This window comes from Pipistrellus hanaki (genome assembly GCF_964339955.1).
Source record: "Pipistrellus hanaki genome assembly, chromosome: 1".
Classification (NCBI taxonomy): domain Eukaryota; kingdom Metazoa; phylum Chordata; class Mammalia; order Chiroptera; family Vespertilionidae; genus Pipistrellus; species Pipistrellus hanaki.
Genome location: NC_140503.1, coordinates 6,084,641 through 6,112,551, shown reverse-complemented (window position 1 = coordinate 6,112,551; position 27,911 = coordinate 6,084,641). Strand labels below are relative to the sequence as shown.

The window sequence follows — 27,911 nt, the reverse complement described above, 5'->3', positions numbered from 1 at the left end:
CAGCCAATGGTAGCGCAGCCGGACCGGAAGTGCTTCCGGCCGGACGGCGTTTCCACGGACGCTTAGGAGACGCCTAGACGCGGAACCGGCGGCGCCGAGAGGCCCGCATGGGCCGGTAAGTGAGGAAGGAAGGGAGGGAAAGAGGGAGGGAAGTCGGGGCGGCGACTGATGGCCCGCCCTCCCGGAGCCGCCTGCACGCCGGGACCGAGGTACCCCGAGAGCCCGGCTCCTGCCGCCACGCCCCTCGCCCCCTTCCCCGCCGCCGCCCACCCGGCCTGTGGCCAGCTCCCGCAGGCGCCGACCCTTCATCCTCTCCTCCTCTAGTGTCTGCCCCGTGCCAGGGGCTTTGCCTATAACATCACCCCTAGTCCCCTCCACGGTAAAGTAAGGAGGCTCCTTTGTGCCCATTTCACAGAAGAGGAAACTGAGGATGGAGCAGAGGTAACCTGACTTGCCCAAGGTTTTTGAAATCAAAAAATGCCAAGCTGGCTTTGAAACCCCGGTCCGTCGGCGTGACCCCAGGACTGCTCTTTCCACCGCCCTGCGCCCCGTCGCTGCACCGGGGCCCGTGCCCAGGGGCCCAGGGCATGTACAGTCCTCCGTTCCGCCCCCCACTGACTCTGAAACTGAGGGTGTGAGACGGGAAGCGGGCGAGGAGGTTATGTGGAGGCCAGCGTGCCGTATGGGGTGGCTGATGCAATGACCAGCTAATAGTTGGGCTCTCGAGAGGGTTTCATTGGTCTCCACCCGCCCCCCCTACACACATACACACACAAAACTCCTGATTGGACTGTCTGGTCGGGAATTGGTCAAGAGGCTCAAGTGTTTAAGAGAAACTGGGTGGTTTACTAGAAACGCCTGCAAATGGTTGCTGGGTGGGGTAAACAGGAAGAAAAGAGAATAAAGGGGCTTTTTTGAAAAGGAAACTGAAAGTAAGAGCGGGGAGGCTATAAAAGAAGAGCCTGCGGCACTGGGAGTCTCCACTGCTCCGGTGGCCACCTCTGCAGTGTCTCGCTCAGAACAGGTATGTACTGCCTGCCATCTTTTGCCAGGCTTACAGCTTATTCGTTGTTTTTTTTTTAATATACTTTATTGATTTTTTACAGAGAGGAAGGGAGAGGGATAGAGAGTTAGAAACATTGATGAGAGAGAAACATCCATCAGCTGCCTCCTGCACATCACCCACTGGGGATGTGCACGCAACCAAGGTACATGGCCTTGACTGGAATCGAACCTGGGACCCTTCAGTCCTCAGGCTGACGCTATCCACTGAGCCACACCGGCTTTGGCTCTGTGATTCTTTTCATCCCAGTTTCCTCAGGTCCAGTTATGCTCCCCCACGACAATGAAACCTTTCAAAATGAGCACCAGCTGTGGGGTCTGGATGAGGTTGGTTGATCTATTTGGATGTGTCTTTTGTTTGAAGGGTATCCTTGGGAATGTGGAGGTATTATTGATTTGAGAAAATGCTAAAGTAATTGATTTGCTACCTGAAAAATTTAAAGTTCTGAAAGTTTAAGGTCTCTTGCCAAAAAGAGGTTTTAAAGCTAACACCGTAATTTTAATGGAGAAAGGAGAGACATGCCTTTCCCACCCAGAACAAGTAAGCCAATTCCAGCCAGCAGCTATCTTTAAACAATGTGTCCATTTACACTTGAATGACTATGCCTTTTGATAGCCCAAGAGCAAGTTTACATTTAAACAAGTTTGCTTCTCAGTTCCCAGGGCAGAAAAAACAAGGTTTAAAATTATTAGATTTTAAAATTTATTCTTAAAAATATAAAAGTTTATTAATTTAAAAAAAAAAGGAAATTAAAAAAACCTGATGAACAATATTAACTGTTGATTATAATAGAATCAGAGATACGGGAGGGGAGTGGACTGACAATTCTCTGGGAAAAGGGGAGTGGTGGATGCGGGAAGAGACTGAACATAAACTGTGCACCTACGGATGAGGACAATGGGGGGTGGGGAAAGGGCAGAGGGTGGGGTGGGAACCTGGTGGAGGGGGAAAAAATGAGGAACTTTTGTAATAATATGAACAATAAAGATTGATTTAAAATAAATAATAATAATTAAAAAATAAGCACCAGATCCATGTTGTTTAGAAAGAGTTAATTTTTCACAGCCTTTTAGCTTTGTCTCCAAGGTGTGCTGTGGTCCACTGGGAAGTATGCCATAATGGTCTTGACACTCCCAGTACCTTTTTAGAGGAGGTAGTAGATGACTTCACAGATTATAGCTTCATTTCTTTGTTTTAGATTATAGGCTTGGTTTAATAGAGCGAGCAGCTTTCCTTAAAAAAAAAGATTCAAAGTCCTATTTGCAGTTTATGTGGTTAACACTTAAGACAATGGTCCTTAGCCTTTTGGCATCTCAGAACCCCTTTGAAAAAGCAATGAAACCTGGATACTCTACTTAGAACCCCATTTATACCAATGTGCATGCAAATAGTGATGTAATTCCAGAGGTAATTCCAAACTCAGGGTTAAAAACCTCTGGAGGTAAACTTAATTCTTAAAGTTAGCTAACAAAGAACTAAAGGAGGATATTGACTAGATGGGAGAAGCAGTGGCAAATGGGTGAGTGCATGAAATGAGAGAAGTGGTAGCTCCGTTCTCCTTGTCTCTGATCATTCCTGATGTACTCACTCACAAAGTTGCATCAGAAACACACACACACACACACACACACACACACACGATTTATAGCGTGGGGATTCCCATGCCGTGAGTAACTGGCTTGTGATCACAAGAGCAGGGAGACCTCATCTTTCCCTCAGTCGGATTTAGTTCCCACGTGCCTCTTCTGAAATGGGGTTCTGATATTTAAAGACATGTGTTTTCTTCCCAAAACTTGGGCCCTAACTGCAGGCCCAGTTTGTCTGGGTAATCGCTTGCAGTGAGCTGCTCCATTGCAGGGGAGATTGGCTGTCCAGGGATCAGCCAGTCATTCTACCTGGCTCTTTCCCTAGGAATGTGTAAGGGTAATTGCCACCTGTACTTGATTTTGGTCCTACTCACAGGCTTTAGAATTTGACTGATAATGTTGATGAGATGCTGTAGGAACTTAACTCTTGTTTACATCAATTACCCTAGGATAAAATTGGTTCTGAGTCATTTTGCTTAACCATTTGTACGCCCTAAGCATCTATGGACGCAAGCTGCGGACCTTTTTTAATTAAATTCAAAATATCGTGGCAGTTAACTGGTTAAAATGGCAGGATCTATCGGTGACATTACATGAGGACTTACTGAACTGTGAGGCCAGCTTTGAAAGTTGGGGAAATTCGGGATCATGTGTAAAGTGCCTGCACATGATATTTGATCACTTGCGGCTAGAAGTAATTTTCTTCACTTTGCTATTTGATATCGTCCTGAGTATTTCTCCTCTCTAGTGCCTGTCAGAAGGTTCTTCATCATTTCTTCCCCTTTTTTACAGACTTCCCTGAGCTTTGTTATATCAGTTTGTTATCTCACCAAGCTTCCCTTTCTGGAATTGAGGTGGTTGTCTGCCAGAAAGGGGAAGATGCCCATCGTGGCTTCAGTATTGTGGTCTCTGATTACACAAAGAATGGTTTTGGTGAGATTTACATACTTTTGAAACAAATATTTAGCAATGGATAAATAAAAGTAAATCACCCCTCAATATGTGTTTGTTTCATAGAGTTACTAGGGGAACATTTTTTTAATATGTTTTTATTGATTTGAGAGAGAGAGATAAAGAAGAGGGGGAGAGAGAGAGATCAGTTGCTTCTGGCACACACCTTTACTGGGATCAAACCCAAAACCTGGGCGTGTACCCTGACCAGGAATGGAACCGGCAACCTTTTGGTGTATGGGATGACACTCAGCCAACTGAGCCACACGCATCAGGGCCAGAAAAGAATTTTTTAATTAACAAACAAAGTAGTCATTCATTAACCCTCCACCATGGGGCCAGTTCTGGACTAGATTTGTTTGCTTCCCTGCATTATCGCACTTACCCACACCGGCCTGCAGTTAGTGTTACGATGCCGGTTACACTTCACATTTGAGGAGCTGAGACTCGTTCCAGGCAGGTAACTGTTGTGGGGTCGAACCCTGGGTTCAAAATAAGACCACCTGAGGCTGAAGATTGATTTTAAAAAAGCAGGCAAGGGTTTATTGAAATACTGGCCAGGAGCACCACACGCAGGTGGGCCCCACACAGCACTGATCCACCTGTAGGCAATCCTTTTTAAAGCTTCAAAACACACAAATTTCCCTTTGTTCTAAACTCTAAAGGCTGGAAACATTGGAATGTGGCCCTATCTTGCCCATAATGCAAAAGCAGAACTCAGAGGTTAATCTCTAAAGGTTATTTATAGTTTCTACCGCTGAAGCTACTGAGTCAGTGGGAGTCAGTCTCCTGTAACTACCCTATTGTTTAAGCAAGTAATCGAAGGTCGAAGTCAGATAGCTAGGTTAAAATTCAAACAGCAGTTTTTACCCAAGTATGATTGCTATCATATTTCAGTAACCTGTGGGAAATAGTTGAGAGTGTGGGCTCTCGGATCAAACTGCGTCACTTTGTATCCCGTCTGTATCACTTACTTGGTGTGTTAAATTGGGAAAGTTTTTTAATATATTTTATTGATTTTTTACAGAGAGGAAGGGAGAGAGAGAGAGCTAGAAACGTCAATGAGAGAGAAACATCGACCAGCTGCCTCTTGCACACCCCCCAACGAGGATGTGCCCGCAACCAATGGACATGCCCTTGACCAGAATCGAACCTGGGACCTTTCAGTCTGCAGACCGACGCTCTACCACTGAGCCAAACCGGTTTCGGCAGTTGGGAAAGTTTTTAACCTCTCTGTGCCTCAGTGTGCTCATCTGTGAAATGGAGATAAATCTAGCTCACAAGCCTCAGGTGAATTAATATGTATAAAGTGCTCAGAAGTGCTGGGAGAGCCGCTCTGTCGTGGCCTCCTGTCAGCCTCCGTGTTCTAGGTGTAGCAGCAGCTACGGGTGGGGCCAGGGCTCAGCCAGCCCTGGAACCCTCACGCACAGTGCTCCTGCTGGGTTTAGTTCTTGCTTCACAGTTTACACAATGTCACCACGTCCTTTTTTCTCGTTTTTTCTCATAGCAGCCCCTGGGAGAGGTGCAGAGGTTCCTGATGGTGTACTTCATAGATGAGGAACTGACCCTCAGAAAGGGGAAGTGACTGACCCAGGAGGGGACTGATCTGGCCAACCTTATCAGTAGCATCGGGTGGCCTCCCCTTGCCCCCCAACCCCCTTCAAGGTTAAGAGTAAATAATGACTGTTAGGTACTTCTTCAAAGTTTTGTTGTTAAGTAAAGCAGCATGTCTAATGACTGGTTATATATAGTTCTTACCTCATTTGGAACCCAGCAGGGTAAGGCCCCGCCCTCTACCAGAGACCTTGCGCGTCTGAGAACCGAGCAGCTGGCCAGCCAGGAAGCCATTTGTTCAGCCGTAGGTTGGTCAGAGCAGCCAAGGTCTGAGAACATGTCCACAGTGCAATTAAAAGAGTAAAGAGCAATTTGACAGATATGTTTGGGGCTGTTAAAGGTGGGGACAGTAAAGCCCTTTGGTGTTTGCCCCTCAGCAAACACAGTTCTTCCTCTGTCCTGGGCCCTGCGTGGGGCACACCCTATGACTCAACCTCAACCCTTTTGGGAAAAAAGAACTAGATAGAGAAAAGAAAACAGCTGCAACCGTTTATTAATCTCTGCCTCCTTCTCTTCCTCTTCTCCCACAGTGTGTCAGGACCGCTGAGCCACTCTCCCATCGCCCCGCTGTAAGCCCAGGTCTTTGGAGATGGCGGACGAGCAGGCGGGTGCCTCCCCGCTGGAGCTGTTCAACAGCATAGCTGCCCAGGGAGAGCGCGTGAGAGCCCTCAAAGCCGGGCAGGCGGCCAAGGTGGGTGCTTTTGCTGGGCTCTTCCCCCAGGCACAGCAGAGTCTGTTGGATTGTGTTCCCTGAGCGCTGGCTGTGCTCTCAGTGACTGACTATAACTATATTGGCTATAATCTTACATTTGTCTTCTCCTTTATCAGCATTATTGATGCACTAGAGGCCCAGTGAACGAAATTCATGCGGAGGGGGGTTCCCCTCAGCCCAGCCTGCACCCTCTTCAATCCTGGATTCCTTGGGGGATGTCCTACTGCTGCTTTAGGACCCATCCTGGCAGGTGGACAGCCCTCTCACAATCCTGGTCTGTTGGCTCCTAATTGCTCACCTGCTTGCCTGCCTAGTCACCCCTAACCACCTCCCCCTGCCAGCCTGATCGCCCCTCACTGCCTCTGGGTGCCAGCCTGATTGCCCCTAACTGCCCCCCATTCCCTGCTGGCCTGGTCACCCCCAATAACTCCCCCTGACAGACTGGTCACCCCCAACTGCCCTCCCGCCAACTAAGTTGCCCCTCTCTGCCTCCCCTGCCAGCCTAATTGCCCCCCAGCTGGCCTAGTTGCCCCATGCAGTATGCTGTTCAGTCATTTGGACGTCCCTGACTAACCCCCTGCCAGCCTGGTCATAGGCAGCCATCATTTGTGAGAATGTGACAGTCAATTTGCATATTACCTCTTTATTATATAGGATGTGAGGTAAAGAAAAGCCAGTGAAATACGGCAGTCATCCACCTGCCCATCCTCATTTCCTGCTCCCAGAAACACGTACAGTCAAATCCCGTTTCTTGAATGTCTCTCATCTGGAACAATTTGGTTCTCAACTAAGTTAGTTGTTCACAGAAAAAAAGTCTCGGTTGTCAAACCAAAACTTCATTTTTGACCTGACAACCCTTTCATGCTGATACCTCAACATGATAAAAAGTGTCTCGGGCAACAAATAAAGGAGAGAACGCTTTTGTTGCTGTAGAAATCGATGATTAGCACAATTTTAAAACATAAACAGGCCATCAACAGTGCTAATGTTGCTAAGGGTATGAAAGTGCTCACAAACCTGCAATCACAATCAGCTGAGCAGAGAGAAAACCTCTTGGTACCGGGTAAACAAAGAGGAGTTAGCGTGATAGCATTTCCCAGGCAGTGAGACGTGAAAAATCCGTTTAAGGGGTGGTTTGATACATTTAAGAAAAGTAGTGTTTACTTATAAACAATACATTAGAAACGTACTGTATATAAGAAAAGGAATCATTTGGGGCCTGGGACTGATTAATTCAGTTTTCATTACTTCTAATGGGAAAAATGATTCCATTTTCAAACAAATCACTTCTCAAACAGCCTTCCGAAACAAATTAAGTTTGAGAAATTAGGTTCCTTTGTATTTTCAATTCTCTTAGCTGCTTCTTTTAATATATAATTCCCATATCTCTAAACAACTACGCTTATTACATTGCTCCTGGTTGATTGCCCAGTCGAAGGCTATCACTGGAAAATGAGGAGTTAGCACTTGCACAAACATTCTCCATCCCTCCGTCTCCTGATACCTGAGTCCCTTGGTCGATGCTAGCATTGACTTTATTCTAACCATGGCAATGCTACCAGCAGACCCACTGAGTATACAGAGGGCTTTTCCTTTCCTGGCCAGCTTTGTTTTCTCTGGCCTTGATTAATTTATTTTGATTTATTTTTGCTTGGCTTTTTTATGGACTCACGATAATGGGTCCAAGCTCTCCCTCGGTTGGGTGAATTTCCCCGGGAAATTCACATCACATCAACACGTCAATCAAGGTCTCTCCCAGACCTTCCCGCTACTTTGTCCTGGACTGGCAGCTCGCCCCCCACCCTGCCCACCGTAGGCTCTCCTCGCTGCCCACCAGGGCTCCCTCACCTCCCCGTAGGTCCCTGTTTCCTGAACCTGAGTCTTCTCGAGGTGAGCTCTCTTTGGGCAGCACAAATCCTCCAGTGGTTTCTGAAAAAATCACTGCCAAGGAAAGAATGTTGAGGGCTCTCAGAGAGTCTGAAAGTATCTTTGTTTTACCTAACATTTGATAACAATGCTGGGTATAGAAATCGAAAGTGGAAGTGGATTCCCTTCATCTCTGAAGCCCTGTTGCTGGGGTTGCTGTGGAGATCCGGGTGGTTCCTTTGTTCTATCTCGCTGGGCGATTGCAGGATCTCTTTGTGCCTGTGTTTTGAAGTTTCTTGGGATGGGTGCTTGCTCAGTGCTCTTTCAAACTAGAAGTTCATGAGATTTAAACCTCAGAAGTGATAGTATTTTTTTTATCTCTTCTGTTTTCTGTTTCTTGGCTGATTTTTTTAAATTCAGAGGCAGGTCCTCTGATCTTATTTTTTTACTTAGTTTTCTTATTTTTATTCCGTTCTTCTTTCAGGTGTTTTTTCAGCTTCTGACCCTCCTGTGGTTTCTCACTTACCCCATGATTATCAACTTCCAAGAGCTCATTAAATCTCCGAATATTCCTTTCCTCATAAGGCCCTGCTCTTACTTTATAAATTCAGTGTCCTTTTATCTCTGAGATCTTGGGATCATTTCCCTGATGTTCTCTGCCCTTTTATAAACTCCATTTTCTTCTGCCCTTCACATTAGAAGCAACCCTCAAGTGCCGGCTGGTACTCAGCTAGCCCTGGTGTTCCAAAAGGAAGTAGAGACGCTGGCTGGTCTTTGTGCACATGGGGGAGCTGATTGGTGCAGTTTCCCTTCCCTGGCGACCAACAGGCTGCTCCCCTTTGTTGGGAACTTTCACTGTCAGGGTCCTCAGGTCTCTTCTTCGAGATTAGTCGAGTCCCCAGAGGGGGTCCTGCACTCTGCTATCCCGAGTGCAGGCCTGGTGCCAGCATCGTGCCTCTGAGTAGGACGGAGAAGCTGGGCTGGGTGATTCTTCCCCAAAGCTCCCTATTCCCAGTGTGCTGCCCCTGCCGGGCAGAGAGCCCCAGGAATGGACCCCTTTCACTCTCCCTCGCTAGACACTAAGCCTTGGGCTGGGGGCAGAGGCACTCACTCAGCTGTGTCAGGAGTCCAGGATAGAAGTCTGAATAACTGTTTATGAAACAGGCTTTCAGCCAGTTCTCTTGTTTTTGTAGCCCCCTTCACCCTCACTTCCTTAAGCACCTGAGGCCACTGGCGCCCCAGTCTCCTGGGGACTCCACACCGTCCAAGTCCAGTTGCTGTCCAGTATTTCCAGGACATCCAAGCATTTGTTCTCACGTATTCAGCCAGTTATATCGTCCGTCCGCTTCCCAGCTTCTGAAATCCAGCTGCTGGTGTCCTCTTCCTCTTTCCTTTGTCCTCCTGGGGTTACTGCAGGGAGATCCTTTGCTGTGCTTGGCGTGGGTCTCAGAGTGTGATCTGCCAACCCCTGTGATCTTAGTTTTGAAAATGTCCACAGCAGCTGTGTCAACCTTTTCAGATTCTTTGGATCCCAAATAAACCATGACATTGTAAAAGAAATAAATACTGAAAGAAAGTGATATCAAAAAAAGGGAGTTTTGTCACAAAAAGAGGTTTACACACCAGGTAGGGCTCAGTAGATAAGGTTAAAATTTTTTGAATCTGTATATATAAAAGCCTAAGCAACCGTTATGACCGACTGGTTGGTCAGTCGCTATGACGCGCACTGACCACCAAGGGGCAGATGCCCAATGCAGGAGCTGCCCCCTGGTGGTCATTGCGCTCCCACAGCCAACCTCCCATGGCCAGCCAACCTCCCCTGATCTCTCCCCCTGGCCGGCAAACCTCCCATGGTCCCCCTCTTCCTTCGGCCAGCGGCCAGCAGGCCCCCAGGCCCCAGCCAGCCCTGATCGGGACTGAGCAAGATGGCCCTGATAGGCCCTGATGGCTGGCCAGGCCTAGGGTCCCCACCTGTACCTAAATTTCATGCACCAGGCCTCTAGTCTAAAATAAGGACCCAACTGTTGATTATTGACTCTATAGACCCATGATTTTTTCCATTTAACATTAAATTTGAATAGATTTAATAAATATTTTCATTAGTAATTCTTAGTTACAGTTATGTTCATTATTTTAGCAAACTAACTATACTTAGCACAGTAGCCTGACTCTTCCAAGCATGGTCTTTGACCAAGCCGAGTCAGCTGACACTCGGTAAGAGAGAGCAGAGGTTGCACACTGGGACCAGAGTTAAACAATGAATTCAGAAGTTTGTATCTAACCCTAAAATGATTGTAATAGAAGCACCCGATGTTTTAGAAATTCCCTTTAAGCAAAATAGCCGCTCTGGGCCAACTCCAGTGCGGGTGCTGCGAGCCTTCACCAGCTGTCTGCCATCTGTCTGAGCCGTGGTCCTGGGCATGTACAGAGGGAGGAGACCCGCTGCTTTTAGCAACAGCAGCTCATTAAAGCAGGGATGCTCTGGAGGTGGGGGGAATGGGGGGAGTCAGGACACTCTGGGGATCAGGGGGTAAGTCAGGGTCTAGGGACTCTGGGAGGCAGTGGCTGAGGCCGTGTGCAGTTTGAACAGCACTCAGAAATGACACTGGATCATCCGGGTTAGGATAGAGACCAGAGCTTTTTTTCCTCCTCCTTTTACTTTAAGTAAACTTTTAAAATCAAAATACACCATCATACAGAAAAGCATCGGGGTCATAAGCAGGCAGCTCACTGGATTTTCACAAGATCCACACCTGTGTCACCACCACGTGCAGAAACGGCATTGGCAGCGCCGGAAGCCATCCCCGGCCACTGCCTCTGTTCTCCCAAGGGAGGCCTCCACCCTGACCCCTTCGCCCTGGTTAGTTCATTATTTTATATAATCCAGGAGTACATAGTCTTTTGTGCCTGGCTTTTTTCAGAACATCAGCTTTTCAATTCTGCTGCAGGGTTGCAGTGCATGTTGGGTCGAGGACAAGAAGAGACGGGGCGAGCCCACTTGCCTGTCTCAGTCCCATGCAGGCTGCAGCCAGCCTTCCAACAGGGACACGGTGAAATGTTTAGCTTTCATCCAGCCGCCTGCTTGCAAGCAGAGTTAGGTGAGATTGGGTGTGAAATGTCAGCACAGCCAGGGAGAGCAGCGTATTGACTGCAGTGTATTCCCAAGCAAGGTCCTTCTTCCCACAGTTCACTGGGTGGGTCGTGCTTGCCCAACATTTATTTTTTTGTAAGCGCTGAGCCTCAACACTGCAGAAATGAGGTGAATCAGACATACCTGCCCATCTAACCCAGACATTCTGTCTCGTACGAGGTCTGGAGGCTTACTGATTCCACAACTCTGGTTGGTTTAAGTGAATTCTAGATAGTTTCAGAGTTGGAAACACAAATCTGTCTGCTAGCCACCCTACAAGAGCAGATGTCCTGCCTGGCAGAGCGGCTCTCCGAGTGGAGGGGAGCCTTGGCGTGTGTCCACTGGCAGTCCTGTTTATAACGTTACGTAAAAACTCCACATGAAAATATTTGTATTTTCCTTGCAAGCAAATTGGACTGTGGATGTTTGTGAGCTGAGCCAGCCGGGCCCATTACGGGAGCGGAGCTTAGGGCTGTCCATGCCTAAGCTGCCTAATTAGGCCTCCCCTGAAATGCCAGGCTTCCGGGGGCGGCTGGGGGGGCTCCTGGGAGAGGAGGCCAGCAGAGTTCCAGAATGACCAGAGACGCTTGACATCTGTGTTCCTCATGCTTATTCTGAAACGACAAACAGGCAAACACTTGGGGCAGCAGCACAGCTGTTTCCCGTGGACCCTCCTCAGGCCGTGACCTGAGAGCCCTAGTCCTTCCTGGCCTTTGTCTGTCTTCATGATGTCCGAGTTGCTGTTATTGTCCTTGGTGGCATGGCGGTTGAGGTTTCTGTAACTATTCTTGTTAGCCTACACAGACAGTAAAAACAAGCTCAGCACAGACCTCTGTAGTAGAGCACAGGATCTTGTCACGCGTGGTCTCTGCATCTGATCTGAGACTCTTTGGTGTAGTGACTGTCATAAACAGTGTAGACTGTGTTACTGTGTCTATCCCCATCGTGTTCGGCGGGAATCCGTGGCCCTAGAGGGACAGGTAAAAATAGAATGCGATCAAGCCCACACTTGCTGTGAGTCCATGGGCAAGTTCCTTCACCTCTCTGAGTCACAAGGTGCAACGAGTGACAGCGAGTCCTGCCTCCCAAGCTTGCTGTGAGACTAAACGAAGCAATGTGTGTGAAAGCACTCACACAGTGCCTGCCACGTGGCAGCAGTGACATTCAGCAAAAGTTAGCCACTGTTAACGTCTTCATCCTTCATCCGGTTTCCTGTGTTCAGGATGAACTTGATTCTGCGGTGCAGAAGCTGTTAGCACTAAAGATGAGCTACAAAGCGGCCATGGGGGAGGACTATAAGCCTGACTGCCCCCCAAACAACCCGGCACCTGCGGGTGAGAGGGGCCCAGATGCCACCGAAGCTGAAGAGGATTTTGTGGACCCGTGGACGGTGCAGACGAGCAGTGCAAAAGGCGTTGACTATGACAAGCTCATTGGTACGTCCTGGGGAAAGCCCAGACTTTCAGTATTGGTTCCATGGGTGTTTCTAATATTGATCATAAATCCAGTCAAGCTTCAGTGCCAAGAAAAACACATATATCCTAAAATACTTCGGTGGTGCATTATATTCCTAAAGGATTGTTAAGTAAAGTAACCAAATAAAGCTTATTGCAAAATAAGGATCTATCGTAGATAACTTAGTAGTACCTTTTCCCTTTTTTATTTTTTTTTAAGAGGAAGGCACACTTTTTTAAAAAATTATTTTTTTATTGATTTTTTAGAAAGAGGAAGGGAGAGAGATTGAGTTAGAAATATCAATGAGAGTCATTGATCGGCTGCCTCTTGCACGCCCCCCACCGGGGATGTGCCCACAACTAAGGTACATGCCCTTGACCGGAATCGATCCTGGGACCTTTGAGTCCGCAGGCCGACGCTCTATCCACTGAGCCAAACCGGTTTCGGCTCTTTTCCCTTTTTTAACAATTCAGAACTTGAGAAGGATCTGTTGAAATGGGTACTTTACAGTCATTAAACTGCCTTTCACTTAGTGGTGACAAGTCAGTCACAGGTCACTTAAGTTTCTCCTCAGTGGTGCCATTTAAGACGCTAACCCTCTGCAAGTCAGCGGAAGGGGGTCACTGCTCACAGGTGGCCCTTCCGGGAGGGGCTTCTTATCAGGAAAGTCCTCACTGCCATCATCGCTAACCATTGAAGAGTCAACCAAAACTTGGTTGACTTACCCAAGTCAAACCATTTTCCGTGATTTTTAAATATAGACCATCAATAGGGAAAATTCAACAATTAAAAGACACGAAAAAATATAGCTATCAGTGTATATAAACTTTACCTTAGTGAACAATAAGCAACTGTGTGTGCGCACGCACGTGAGAAGCTGCTAGCTAGACTGCGTTCTAGACGTGTTTCCCACCGGAATCCAGTACCAGACAGAACAGCATTTTATCCTGCAGTTTGTTTTCTGTTTTGCTGGTTGTGATCTCAGCTGTCTTGTTAGTGCAAAAGACTCTGCACTTCATGTTGGGGGAAAGGACCGGAAGCAGAGGCCTTGGTTTAGTTCATTAACAGTGCGTTGTTTTTCCCTTGCTGCCTGGTCACTAAACCTCCCACTCCTAAGACAGTCCTCTTCTTTTTCCCAGTCCGGTTCGGAAGCAGTAAAATTGACAAAGAGCTGATCAACCGCATAGAGAGAGCCACGGGCCAGAGGCCACACCGCTTCCTGCGCAGGGGCATCTTCTTCTCACACAGGTGAGCGTCCCCAAGGACTTCTCCCCCTTCCTCTTAGTTCACAGAGTGATCGGGCCCCAGCCGGTGTGGCACAGTAGTTGAGCGTTGATCTATGAACCAGGTTCAATTTCTGGTCAGGGCACATGCTGGGGTTGCGGGCTCCATCCCCTGTGGGAGGGCGTGCAGGAGGCAGCCAATCAGTGATTCTCTCTTATCATTGATATATCTGTCTCTCTTCTCACCCTTCTTCTCTGAAATCAATACATACAGATATATGTGTATATACACATATATCTGTATGTATTGAGAGATCAGAGATCATAATAATCTGGCCACTCAGTGTGTGTGTGTGTGTGTGTGTGTGTGTGTGTTAGAGGCCTGGTGCATGAATTCGTGCATGGGTGGAGTCCAACCAGCCTGGCCAGGGAGGGGGGATATGGGCGGTTGGCTGGCCTGCCTGCTGGTCTAACTCCTGGTTGAGGGGACAATTTGCATGTTAGCCTTTTATTATATAGGATATTATATATGATCTATACTGAGTGGCCAGATTACTATGTGTCCAGAGATCATAATAATCTGCCCACTCTGTATATATTTAAAATGATTGGGCTATTCCCTCAGGCTGCCTCATACTGTGTGAGATGGACTGCAGTTGTCAGAGACTTGGACCCACCTCTGCCCTGTCAGTAACACATCCCTTCACCCTCTGGCCCTTAGTTTATTCATCAATAAATTGTCCATTTCATGCCCCTAGCTGGTTTGTTTCAGTGGATAGAGTGTCAGCCCTCAGACTAAAGGATCCCTGGTTTGATTCTGGACAAGGGTTGCAGGCTTGATCCCCAACCCTGGTCAAGGCATCTGTGAGAGGCAACCAATCGATGTGTCTTTCTCACATCAATGTTTCTCTGTCTCTCCCCCTTCCTTCTGCTCTCTCTAAAAATTAATGGAAAAATATCCTCGGGTGAGGATTTAAAAATAAAAATAAAAAACTGTCTACTAGGTAAAGGTTACATTCACAGAGGATGAGATTCCTGCCAGATTCTTTCCAAGCTCATTGTTTCCCACACGGTAGGCTTCCTGAAACTATGTACCCTCTTCCTTCTATTGTGCTGGCCTGCTCAAAAATAATATCAGAAGAGAAACTAATAGAGTGTATATGCAACCAAATTTCCCCACTTTAGACCGTAAGTGCATTGCAGAAAACAGAAAGTGAGCGGCTTCCAGAAGGGCTTCTGCTTCTCCCACCTGAGATGACCTTGGGTTCGGCCAGCCCATCTTCGAGGCTGTGTTCATGGAACTTATGGTCCGAGGTAGAGCGTTCCGCTCTCTCCCATTCACGGCTACAGGAGCACACAAGGTCACAGGTCGGCAGTCTGCCCCACACTTCAGATTCTGTGGCAGAGAAATCCAGGCCTCGTTCGCCTTCCTCACAGGCAGAATGTAATCAAAGCTCTTTCCTGAATGAGATTTAGTTCACCTTCCCCAGTATACAGTTTAGTGGTTTTCAGTCTGTTCACAAGGTTGTGCAACCATCGCCACCATCTAATTCCAGAACACTTTCTTCACGCCGAAAATAAGCCCCTACCCATTAGCAGGCAGTCCCCATTCCTCCCTATCGCCACCACCACTGGCAACCACGAATCTCCTTTCTCTGTCTGTGTAATTACCTGTCCTGCACATTTCATATAAATAAAATCACTAAATAGAATCACACGCCCAGCTGGTGTTGCTCAGTAGTTGAGTATCGACCTATGAACCAGGAAGTCATAGTTCAATTCTTGAACAAGGCACATGCCCAGGTTGCGGGTTCGATCCCCAGTGTGGGGCCTGCAGGAGGCAGCTGATCAGTGATTCTCTCTCATTGATGTTTCTGTTTCTCCCTCTCCCTTCCTCTCTAAAATCAATAAGAACATATATTTAAATAGAATCATACAACATGAGTTGCTCTCCAAGGATGATCAGTCTCACCAAGTTAGGGTCTTTGTCTTTCCTCACAGAGAAAGGACTCCTGGTTACACATTAATAAATGGCAATGCCCTTACGTTACCAATAATCGGAGCATGTTTTTAAAGCCCATCGGCACTGTAGCCTGTGACAGTTGGGAAACTTGCCCAGAAACAAGGGACAGTCACCCCCAGAGGGGTGGTTTCATATGTCGCAGTCACCGGGAGAGCCTTTTAAAGATACAGATTCCAGATGTCACACAGCCCTGGCATCAGCATCTCTGAAGGCGGGCCCAGGCAGGTGCAATGGAAATGGCAGCTACGTGCTACTGAGGCAAAGTCAGGAAGGAGGACCTGTGTGCCTTGTTGGTGGACCCCAGTCCTGGGGCGGGCGGTTGATTCCAGAATAGCTCCCAGATGAAGTCACCCGGTCCCGCCTGGCTGAGGGAGCCGGGCGCATCTCCCACTCCCCTCCCTAAGGCAGGGCTCCGTGGAACCCTCAGGTGTCCCCAGTCTGCTCTCCAGAGCCACAGGGCTGGACGACTCCAAACAGTTACTGTGCAGTGTTGGCCTGGTGTCAGGACAGTGTACAGAGCAGATGGCGTATCTGTGTTGATATTGGGAAAAATTCCAAAAGGGTTCCCGTGGCTGCCCAACTGCATCCATCCTTTAAACACATTATCCCGAGCTCCCATGTCTGCTCTGAAAACAAGCACAGGAGGAACCATGTTGTCGAACCATTACAAGAATAGCAAACTAGTTCCTACCTGTGTTTGTCTGAACGTTTCCAAGTGAGCATTAGCACCTCGATCCCCCCCCCAGAAAAATCAGTTTCCTCTCCTCTCTCCTTCAGGGACATGAACCAAGTCCTCGACGCCTATGAAAACAAGAAGCCGTTCTACCTGTACACGGGCAGGGGCCCCTCGTCTGAAGCCATGCATGTCGGCCACCTCATCCCGTTCATTTTCACAAAGTGAGTCCTGGCTCTGGGGCTCTCTTCGCTGCTGTTAGCAAGTCAGGAGCGGTGGGTATAAGCTGTGTCTAGAACCGACAAGACAGGACCAGGTCATGTTTGCTGAAAAACCACCGTGTCAGAGACATGGCGCCTCTGTGGCCTCCATTCACTCAGTTCGTTCCTGGTGTCACTTGGATGACAGAGACCGTAGACCTGTGCCACATCTTCTCTTCCCGAGGTGACCGTAGGCCAATGACCGCTCTGAGCCTTAGTTTCCACATCTGCAAGATGGGAATAATAATCCCTGCCTCGTAAAATTACTGTAAGGCTACAAGTAAAGCATGTAAAGCAGCGAGCCTAGAGCCGGCCTGCAGAGCGCTCTGAATAAATGTCAGTGCTCTGATCGTTACCGCTAATCGGATAAACAGCATCTAAGATCACATGATTTTGAAGACACGGAGGCCTAGACGCAGGAAGTTGTTGGAACTGTGTTTTCAGATGCCAGAGGGCGTCTTTCTACAGGGGAACGGGATGTCAGCCTCTCCCCTGTCTCTCAGGTGGCTGCAGGACGTGTTCAATGTGCCCTTGGTCATCCAGATGACGGACGACGAGAAGTACCTGTGGAAGGACCTGACCCTGGACCAGGCCCATGGCTACGCCGTGGAGAACGCCAAGGACATCATCGCCTGCGGCTTTGACATCAACAAGACCTTCATCTTCTCCGACCTCGACTACATGGGGTAAGGGGAGAGCGCGTGGCCGCCTTCTGAAGGAGCAGGTGCGGACACCAAGTCCTCAGGACAGGGCTCTGCCTGAAACATCTCGGTGGGCTCTGGCCCTGTGACTGTCCTGCTTTTAGTAAGTGTGACCTGGGAAGTGGCTGCGGTTTTCGCCCTCAGCTGGTGACAGAGAAGTGCTTCTGGGTGGTAGTTGCTCTTCAAGGATGGCCAGTCTCACCAAGTTAGGGTCTTTGTCCTTCCTCACAGAGAAAAGACTCCCTGGTTACACATTCCCTCCCAGTCTAGGGTTTTAATCTGTCCTTTATTTTTTTTAATTTTTTAAAATTTATTTCAGAGAGAGAAAGGAAAGGGAGAGAGAGACAGAAACAATAATGATGAAAGAGAAACATGAATCTGCTGCCTCCTATATGCCCCCTACTGGGATCAAGACCGAAACCCAGGCATATGCCCGGAAATTGAACTGTGATCTCCTGGTTCATAGGTTGATGCTCAACCACTGAGCCAGGACAGCTGGGCCAGTCTAGGTTTTTAAATCAGCTGCTTAAAAACCCAAATATTTCATTCCAAAAATCCTTGAATTGAAACTCTGAGGTCTTGAACTTCATCCCAAATGGCTACCATGAAAGTGTTAGAAAATTTTTAGATTTTTTAAAATCACTTTCCTGGCCGAAACCGGTTTGGCTCAATGGATAGAGCGTCGGCTTGGGGACTGAAAGGTCCCAGGTTCGATTCCGGTCAAGGGCATGTACATTGGTTGCGGGCACATCCCCGGTGGGGGGCGGTGCAAGAGACAGCTGATCGATGAATCTCTCTCATCGATGTTTCTAGCTCTCTATCCCTCTCCCTTCCTCTCTGTAGAAATCAATAAAATATATTTTTAAAAAATAATAAATGAATAAAATCACTTTCCTTGTGGGACTACAGGCATGGTGTCCTCAGAGAAACATGGTCTTGGAAGGAAGGTGGGCCTAGGTTCGAGTCTGACTTCGTCTGTTAATGGTCGTGAGACGCTTCTGGTTCATGAAATAGGATTAGATGAGGCCTTAGGTGTCACTGTCATTACCGTGTCCATAGCACTTTATTTTATTTCTCTCTCCCATTCCTTAGAACTCATTCCCATGATTTCTGCAGCCTCTTCCCACCCAGCCCCTCCCCTCAGCCCCCGATAGGGCCCCTCAGGACCTCTGGTCCCCTCCAGCCTGCGCTCTAGAACACAGGTCTGCTCGGGTCCCCGCTCAGGCCTTTCCCAGCACTCCCTCATCCTCAAGATCAAGTTCTCACTTCCTCTGAGCACGCAGCCCCTCTGACGGCCCTGTTCCTGCCTGTGCCATTGCCACCTCCCTCCAGGTGGGACATTCCGTTTCCTCCCCTTTGCCCATGTTCCTGTCGGCCCAGCGTCCCCTCCCCTCCCCGCTCAGCATTCCTGCACTTCCTCCCAAACCCGTGATCAGCATCTCCTTGTCCCAGGAGCCGTCCCTGGCAGGCACATCTAGCACCTGCTCTGGTTCTGGCACCCATCCTCCTCCTCGGCCACCTCTAATCGAAGGTGCACTGTGAGGGGCGGCCCCTCCCAGGAGGTCGGTGACACAGTCACCGTGTGCTCTCAGTGGCAGGCACCCCTAGGCCCCCGAAACACAGAAGTGGGCAAAGCAAAGTCCCCGCCCCAGTGAGCGTAACATTAGAGCGTCAGAAGCAAGCCCTCTCCTGGTTACTGTGTGACTCGGGCAGTAAACTACCCTCCGCCTGCTCGCCCAGCTCATTCATTCAGCAGTATTTACTGAGCACCTACCCTGTTTCCCCAAAAATAAGACCGTGTCTTATATTAAGTTTTGCTCCCAAAGATGCGCTAGGTCTTATTTTCAGGGGATGTCTTATTTTTCCATGAAGAAGAATACGGTACACATTTATTGTTAAGTGAAAATAAAGGAAGTTTATTACCTGTATAATGTATGGTAGTTGTCAACACAAACCAGACAAACTGTGAATCCTACAGTATCAAGAATTCACTCATTTATCAATGGCAATTATGTCATCATCTTCTGGAACATCATCATAACAATCCAACTCCTGAATTTCCTGGTGAATTTCTTGTGACTCCATTTCTTTCAGAATCAGTGGACCAAATCTCTCATGTTTAGCCTAGGGGGGGCCTTATTTTCGGGGGGATGCCTTATATTTCACTCAGAAGGAAACCTGTAAGTAGGTCTTATTTTCGGAGGATGTCTTATTTTTGGGGAAACATGGTACTACCTGCCAGACTGCTGCTGGGATACAGCAGCCAGCAAGACAATGAAGCAACCACTCTGTAGGTTACCTTCCCACCAGCAGATATAGACCGGGTGATAATATTATAGACCACATGGTAACAAGTTCCGTGAGGAAAGGAAGGGGCTCAGCGGGCAGGAGTATCGGACCTGTGTCTGATCCTGATTGTGTTTGCAGGATGAGCCCAGGCTTCTACAGGAACGTTGTGAAGATTCAGAAGCACGTGACCTTCAACCAAGTGAAAGGCATCTTTGGCTTCACAGACAGTGACTCTATCGGTAAGGAGCCGCTGCTGCCTGCGCCCGGCCCCAGCCCATCAGAAGGGAGCAGTGGCCCAGAGCTGAGCTGTCGCTGGGACTGTGGCATCTGCACTTTGTCTCTTCAAATAATAAACCAGAGGCGGTTTCCTCAGAACGTAAGGAGGCAGTGTGATGCCCTTGGCCTCTGTCCTGGGCATGTGGAGCCGTACCCAGGGTGCCAGTGCGCCCCTCTCCTCAGCCCCCCGTGTGAGGCTTGGAAGAAAGTGGGAAGGGTACAGGCAGCTTGGGAGTTCCTGTGTCCGCGCATGGCGTGCACCTGAGCTCCCTGAGGACCGAGTGCCGCCGCTGGGCGGGCCGGCTGGGTGCCACTTGTCAGGGGTGACCCCGAGGTCCACAGCCTTTGTCCCAGAAGTCCCCCCGCTGCAGGTCTCAGCAGATGACAGTGGCTTTGTTAACACAACATTGAAATCCATTCTGTATCAAGAGAGCATAATTGGTAATAATTAAAGAATGAGCAATGGTCTGAATGCCCAGTGGGCAGAGAATGGTTAAATGTGGAGGATCCATTTATAGGGTAGAACATATTTAACAACAACTTGGGTAAACACTACAGAGTGAAAAAGGCAAGGGGAAAAATAGTATAATCACAACTGAAATAAGTAGAAATAGAGAAAACAGATGAAAAGAGACACAAATTGAGTTTATAGGTTTTCTTTCACTTTCTGGAGTTTTCCGCTTTTCTTTCATGGTGATTACTTTCTAATGGGAAGAAAGCCTGTTTCTGCTCCTCCCTTTCCCCGGGGTAACCAGCCAGACAGGAGCTGCTGTGTGTAAGGTTCTCTGTCCTCGCTCCCAGGGAAGATCAGCTTTCCTGCCATCCAGGCTGCTCCCTCCTTCAGCAACTCGTTCCCGCAGATCTTTGGGGACAAGACGGACGTCCAGTGCCTCATCCCCTGTGCCATCGACCAGGTCAGGAGGCAGGGGGTCGGTCTGCGCCCTCCCCTGTGGGAAGGCGGCTTGGGGTGGGGGCTGGGGGACCGGCTCTGTGAACTGGCTGGGGTTGCAGTGGAGGCCTGTCAGGTGACACTGGTGGCCTAAAAGCTGGCCAGTTGCTTCCAGCCTTCCTCACAATGCCCCTCTCTCTAGGATCCTTACTTCAGGATGACGAGAGACGTCGCCCCCAGGATCGGCTATCCTAAGCCAGCCCTGCTGCACTCCACCTTCTTCCCCGCCCTGCAGGGGGCCCAGACCAAAATGAGTGCCAGCGACCCCAACTCCTCCATCTTCCTCATAGACACTGCGAAGCAGATCAAGAACAAGGTGAGCACTGCCCGGGGTGGAGGGCCACCTGTGCCCGCAGAAGCATGTGCTCAGGCGCCCGCACGCCCACACCCGAGCTCTGTCCTTTTGGCATCCGCTGCCCCGGGGCTGCTGAAACCCTGGACTGAAAACGTCCCCCTGTGGACTCCCGGCCTCCTGTCCCTGCTCCCAGGTAGCAGGGGGATTTACTTGGTGTCCTCTCACTGAGGAAAAACTTTGCATTTTTCCCCCTTTTCTTATCAGCACTGTGTTCTGGAAGCAAAGTCACGGCAGTTTTTTTTTTAAGCCACACAGGCACTAGAGAAAATTCTATTTCTGAGCACGAGCTGTATTGCGGAGCCAGGCCAGCCGCTTTGTTCATGCTTCCTTGTGTTACTCCTCCCTGGGCGGGCGGTGTGTTCCCTTTAAAGGTGAGAAGGATGAGGCCCAGGCAGTGTTTCCGCTGGAAACCAGCAGTCTCCCGGCCATGAGCAGCTCCACCCGCGGGGGCGGAGGGGCTGTTTCCTCCCGGGGTGCCGCTGAGCCCCAGAACTGGTAGGTGTCCTGCAGTGGGACAGGCCTGCCCGGCCGGCGGGCAGCGGGCTCTCGAGCCGCCAGGGAAACGTGAGCGAGGAGTTGGTTGAGCTTCCGTGTTTTCAGGCCTCGCTCTGGTGCTGGGTGCTGACCTGCAGATACGGCAGTCCCCTCACCGCCCTGCAAGGCCGTTGCCGTTTCATTGGGAACCAATGTGGTCTGCGGGTTGGAAGTTTACAGTGGGAGGGGCAGAAACAGTATTTGAAGCACATAATGCAACTGTCTGAGTCACTGCCGGGTCCCTGGCCCATCTGGAAAGTCCCAGCAGTTCCTGGTGGACAACAGGGAAACCCTTGATACTGTGAACAGCTGTTTCTTTCCCTTTCGCTTCTGGCGGAAACTTCCAGGGGGGGGGGGGGGGGGGGCGGTGTTGGAGGAGGGACTCCTGGTCCCGCCAGCGAGGCATTTGGTATTGTTTTTGAGGTGTTGTTTGAAGTCAGTCACTTTGGCTCTGGGGCGTTTTTCATTGGCTTAGAGACCTGCAAAGACTCCGAGGAAGGCAAGTGGTGAGTGTGAGGTGAGGAGCCACAGGGCTGCAGAGGCCGCCAGGGTCAGGCCGCTGTGGGGCTGTGGGGCTGTGGGACGGGGCGGCCAGGCCTCTGTGCTCAGTCTCCATGCCCGTCTTCAACGCCTCCTCAGCCGAGAGAGGGCATCTGCCCGCTCAGGATCGCAGCCGTGGCCGTGTGAGCCCGCAGGGGTGTGGCTGCCTGCCTGCACATACCCATGGACCTCATGGAGCTCTCGTGTCCCCCAGGAGGCTGTGTCTGTTCTGTAGGCGAAGAAATCAAGGCTCAGGGTGGCAGCTGCCCTGCCTTCACCCCAGGGGAAGCAGAGGGCCAGGACTCACCCAGGCCACCGCTGTCTGGCTGCCACTTACCTGCTGTGGGAGAGGGGCCGTGGCTGTCGGGGTGTCATTGTGACGAGGGGCAGTTGTCCCCTTCACAGGCAGGCAGGGCTTACATGAGACCCTTTATGAACTGCCGAGTGCAGCCCAAATTTAAGCTTTTGGCTCAGAAAGTTGAGCAGCTTCTCTGTAGGGTGGGCCACCCTGTGCCTCCCGTGGGCCTCGTGTGGATCCTGTCCGACCAGTGGCCCATCCCCGCCCTGGTCTCCGGGCTCCTAGGCCAACTTGACCTTCCCGTTATTGGAGCAGCAGGAGCTCGCTGTCTCCTGGTGGTCCCGCCCTCAGCCCAGACAGCCTTACTGTTGCAGTTTCCTGTTACATGGAATCGTTTTGGTGCACCTCACTGGCTTCCATCGTTTTGGATCCTGGCGGTGGCTTTTCAGTCCCCGCCGACTGGCTCCACCATGGCCCAAACCTATCTTTCTGTTGGTTCCCTGAAAGGCAGGCCCAGCATCGCTGGGCCACGTAAGCCACTCGGCAGCCTGGTGCCCCAGGAGGAGTCCACCTGCTCCCCACTCAGGGCCGCTACAACAGGCCTCATGTCCTCACTGTCACGTGGAGGCAGTGAGGCCGCAGTCATTGGGGGTCCCGTGTGCCGCCGGAGGGTGAGGGCCTGGCCAGTGGCAGGTGGTGTCTGTGCAGCAGACGCACATCTCCTCGTCCTCCTCAGACAAGGGCAGGGGACTGCCCCGGGGCCGTGGCTCGCTCCCCTCAAAGCCTAGGAGACTGTCCTCTAGGCTTCCTGACACCTCTCCTCTTCCCTGAGGCCCAGCGCTGGCCTGGCCTGGGGGTCTGTGCCGGGAAGATGCCTGCGCCGGCAAGGGCCTCCACAAGACCAGAGGCTCCAGCAGACAGTGCCCCTGCCTGAGGTGTGCATCTCAGGAGAGCCCAATACATAGTGCTTTTCTCTTCTTCCTGTTTCTTTTGTATTTCCCATAGTTTCTGCGTTTGAGTACCTTGATTTTATTTCATGACTTGCTCCTTTTTGTCAAGGAAGTGAAGGTGGCCTGCCCACCAGCCCCCACCTCTCCCCGCTCCCCTTTGTGCAGGCCTACTGAGCATGCGGCAGCTTCCCCGTTTCCTCCTTTCCCGAGCAGAATGCAGCTCATGGGCATACGGCTCTTCTCAGAAGTGGGCTGGTTTCCCCTGGAGAGGATGGGTTTCACTGGCCTCCCCGTGCCCGGCGTTCTCTGAGCTTCTGGACGGTCCCAGAGCACCCAGTAGTGGCCTGTCCTAGGGCCTCTGGGGAGACCTACTGAACACCTCCACTTGGAGTTTACCAACTCTATCCACCCCACTCCCCTTTGTTCATAGCCGGCTTCTCAAATCCTCGGTGAAAGAACACTGAGGAACTTTGTCTACCCGATCCAGCTTTTCTCCCTCACCCTGGCCCCGATTTCTCTGAGATTGGCCTCAGTGAGTCTTGAAAGGCATTTGTTAGCTTGTGAGTCTGTCGTCTGCTCCTGAAAGTGCCAGTGTTGGGTGCGCCTTACCTGCAGGTCCTCCACCTCCGTACTGTCCAGGGTCGGCTTTCCCTCCTGGGCCCTCTGTGCCTCTCTCCCGTCCTCTCTCATAGTGAGGAGGGCAGCCGCCAGGCTGGGGTGCTGTCCTGTTCACCAGTGACAGCACCACCTGCCCCGGGCAGCCCCCCTCCCTGCTCGTCTGTCTCTCTGAAGAGGGTTTGTGTTTGTCTTCTTTCCAAAGCTCATCACCTGAGAACACTTAGGACATTTGCCCCAAATTTCAGCTCTCCTGGCTCTGTTCTTGTCCGTGGGGGGTGGGGAGTGCAAAGTGAACCCATCTCTGCCCCTTCCCTGCAGTGAGCCCCTGAGTCTGCGTGGTGGAGCTCCTCCCACCGGCTCCCTGTGGCAGAAGCGTCACTGGCTCCAGCCCCAGCCCTTGGGCTCCCGCAGGGCGGCCAGAACCCAGCCTTGTGTGTCTCTTGCTGGCAGGTCAACAAGCACGCGTTTTCTGGAGGGAGAGACACCATCGAGGAGCACAGGCAGTTCGGGGGCAACTGTGACGTGGACGTGTCCTTCATGTACCTGACCTTCTTCCTGGAGGATGACGACAAGCTGGAGCAGATCCGGAAGGTAGGACCGGCCGTCCGGCGGCCCAGCTCGCTCCCTCGGGACCTGGAGGGCTCGGCAGCCAGCCGGGGGCAGTCGCGTTTCCTCGGGGCCTGAGCCCGAGAGTGAACAGAGGAGGTGGACTGGTTTGTAGCCAAGACACCTCATGAACAGAGATATTCACAAGAGAGAGACTGCAGGCTGCTGTTTACTTGGTAGCCACACAAAAGCGCTGAATCCGCTGTGAGACAGTGTCAGTTAAGGCACCATCCAAGTTAAAACAGGTCCCCTCCGACCTAGCAGGGTTTGGTGTTGCTGATTCATTTGCAACGATTGTAAGCCAGGTGCTGCCAGGCTCCCCGCCCAGCGGGTCCGGCAGCGGCTTGGCCGTGGGTATGGAAAACCCCAAGAGTATCCACAGCTGTGCTCGGGCTTTCCAGCTCTCAGGAACTTTTCCGGGAAGCACCCTGCTTGAGTAAGGGCTCCTCATGTAACGGCGTTCAAAATGGTAGCAGCGCAAGTTCAGGACCGGCCACACAGCAGAGGCAGGTCACCTAGGAAGTGTCCCAGGGTGGGTGCTGCAGGCAGACACACAGTGAGATCAGTGCACATGCAGTATGGTCAGTGCACACGCAGCGAGGTCAGTGCACACGCAGCGAGGTCAGTGCACATGCAGCGAGGTCAGTGCACACGCAGTATGGTCAGTACACACACAGCGTGGTCAGTGCACACGCAGTATGGTCAGTGCACCACAAAAAACCTAAGCGATGCCCGAACGTTAGCCATGGCACTGCCCTTGAGGCACTGGCCTTGCTCTGGGGCTTGGGTCAGAAATTCGGCGTAGACCTGCCAGAAGCCAGTAGGGCTTGGAGTTGGGCTGCAGTGCAGGGCAGTGAGGCCTCCCCTCGGCCCTCCGCTGGGAGGGGCAGGAGCGCTCGCGCTCAGAGAGACAGGGTTTTGTGCAGAGCGAGGCCCAGGGCGGGCCGTGCTCACGGCGTCTCCCCGCAGGATTACACCAGCGGAGCCATGCTCACCGGGGAGCTCAAGAAGGAGCTCGTGGATGTCCTGCAGCCCCTGATCGCGGAGCACCAGGCCCGGCGCAAGGAGGTCACAGACGAGATCGTCAAAGAGTTCATGACCCCCCGGAAGCTGTTCTACGACTTTCAATAACGCCCATTTTATATCTGTACATAACCAGCCATAGTTCACCCTGAACCCCAGCCCAGTCCAATTACTGCTCCACGTAGGCTGTCACAGCTTCCTGGTCCTGGTCCTGGTGTCCGTAACCCTGGTGTCCGTAACTACTTCTCCCGGGCCATCCTTCCCGTCAGGGCCAAGCCCTGTGTGCTGCCTGCGCACGGGAGCCGGGACTGGGCAGACAGGAGTCCCGCTGGCTCTCCCACAAGGCACCCCGCCCGCCCAGAGCCAGCCACAGGCGCACTAGCCAGCCTGCGCCGCCCTGGGAGCCCTGCACTGGCAGCGCCCTTCGGTGCCATGTAGATCCTCAAGGCCGCTGGTCAGGGGGCTTGCAGTCTGCATGTAAAGGGCACAGCCCATCCCCCAAAACAAAAGGAATTGCTAGCTGTGCATTTGACGGAGAGATCACACAGAATATCGCCCGAGGAGGCCACTTTTATTAGTTGAGTCTGTGGAGAAACTTCCCACACGTGAACTCCAGCCCCACATGTTCTCTGCAGTCTGCCCTCCTCTGAACCTCCCACACGCTTCTATCTACCAGCCGGCCCTGGGGACAGGCTCTGCACCCCGCCGGGGTCCTGGGCGGAGCCGTTCAGTCTTGTGCCTGTGTAGTCTGGGAAAGCCCGCCGTGGGGTGCAGGGTTCACTCCTGAATGCCCTACCCTCATGTCGCTTGTTGGCCTGAATAAATTTCCTCTGGCCCCACAGGTGTGGCTGTGTCGTGTGGAGTTTGAGCAGGACAGAGGCCTGGCTTCCGGCCCCTGGGTGTGCTGCACCTGCCACCGAGCCGCAGCCCCTCCGCGGATGGCCCTTGAGCCTGCTGGGGGTCACAGTGAGAGAAGGAAGGGAGGCCCACAGTGCAGGAAGCCCCGAGGCACTGAGACCAGCAGCCCGTCCACTGGTCTCCCCTAGCAGTCCTGGTCTGGATTCTCACCACTTCGGTGGAGAGTGCAAGCAGAGGTCCTTGGTTTGTGCATGGGGTGGTCCAAGGTAGGGCTGGGTAGTGACAGGTGCCAGTCTACCCGCCAATCTGGGCTCGCTCCGCCCACCATCTTCATTTTGTTACAGAGCAGTAGGAGGCAGGGAAATCACAAGGCAGGTGGAATAGGGAAACTGAGACAGGCAGGTTAAAGCAAGGCAGTTTGGTAGCCAGCTGGCTAACGAAAGCCATTCTCTCCCTCAGCCAAGGACATTGAGAGCAAATGGTTCAAAGCCTCCCTCACGAGAGAAGGCAGGAAAGGAGGGGAAGAGGAGATGTGAAAGGGGCAGCCTTACTCCCTAAGCAGAAAAGTCAGCAAGGCTCCGCGAGACTAAAGTTGCCAGGTGCTTCTCATGGATTCTGGGAAGGGACCTTGAGAATTAATCTACCAAATAGTCAGCAAAGGAATTCTGACACCTACAGGCGGGAGGGTGTATAACACCTCGGACCCCCACCCAACCTGGTCTTCAGATTAGCTGGGAGCTCACCTGTGCTTCATAAGCCAGCTGTATATGGGTTTGCTTCTTTAGTGCAGGTGCATGCGTTCATTGCTTTAATAGATTGGCTCAAGCATCGAGGTTGGGGACAGCCCCTCCCACGGACTCGGCCTGTCTGGCAACACCTCTGGTGAGAGGCCCCCAACAATTCTGTGAGTGGCAAAATGGAGGCATAAAGGAGGGGAATGTGGTTTGTCCAAGGTCACACAGGGAGTTTGTTACAAAGCAGGCCTGTCCCGACTCTTCCTTTTGCTAAAGCCTGTGCGTTCTTAAAGTTCCCCAAGAGACCCAGAATCAGGCTGGGTGTGGTGGCCAGCCCAGCAGGTTTCTGGGTGACGGTGGTTCTGGCCCCTGATGGGCCAAGACTGTTCCAGGGGAGCTCTGACTGCCGGCGTCCCCTCGTCAAACCTGCATGTGTCTCGGTCCCGGGTGGTGGGGAGACCAGCTGTGCTGCTCCTGAGGGACAGCACGGGGAGCCTCCTGCCCGCAGGGGACGGCTGAGGGAGGGGACGGTGGCCGCGCGGCCAGGGGGAGCACAGGTCCAGGACAGCGCGCCAGAGTGAGATTGGGGCTCCCGGCACAGCCTCAGGCGGGCCAGCTCTCCCC

At 51.4% G+C, this 27,911-nt stretch overlaps 1 protein-coding gene across 2 annotated transcripts; it reads left to right on the top strand.

The window, feature by feature from the left end:
* The first annotated feature begins 31 nt into the window (after positions 1 to 31).
* Positions 32 to 26,536, top strand: WARS1 (tryptophanyl-tRNA synthetase 1). 2 transcript variants are annotated; one of them, XM_084888654.1, is made up of 11 exons: positions 32 to 115; positions 5,745 to 5,905; positions 12,145 to 12,358; positions 13,517 to 13,625; positions 16,401 to 16,520; positions 17,060 to 17,242; positions 19,685 to 19,785; positions 20,624 to 20,736; positions 20,914 to 21,087; positions 24,517 to 24,657; positions 25,642 to 26,536. In XM_084888654.1, exons 2-11 carry the CDS (start codon positions 5,804 to 5,806, stop codon positions 25,801 to 25,803), a joined length of 1,419 nt encoding a protein of 472 aa, XP_084744780.1. In that variant the 5' UTR covers positions 32 to 115; positions 5,745 to 5,803; the 3' UTR covers positions 25,804 to 26,536. The 2 variants fall into 2 exon arrangements, with proteins under 2 accessions (XP_084744780.1, XP_084744779.1); XM_084888653.1 differs by lacking the exon at positions 32 to 115 and adding an exon at positions 806 to 1,024.
* Positions 26,537 to 27,911: the final 1,375 nt, after the last annotated feature.

Coding starts and splice junctions, on each gene's coding strand:
- WARS1 (XM_084888654.1), top strand. CDS start 5,804: ATGGCGGACGAGCAGGCGGGTGCCTCCCCGCTGGAGCTGTTCAACAGC. Junction 5,906..12,144: donor AAGCCGGGCAGGCGGCCAAG/GTGGGTGCTTTT, acceptor TCCTGTGTTCAG/GATGAACTTGATTCTGCGGT. Junction 20,737..20,913: donor TCCCCTGTGCCATCGACCAG/GTCAGGAGGCAG, acceptor CCCTCTCTCTAG/GATCCTTACTTCAGGATGAC.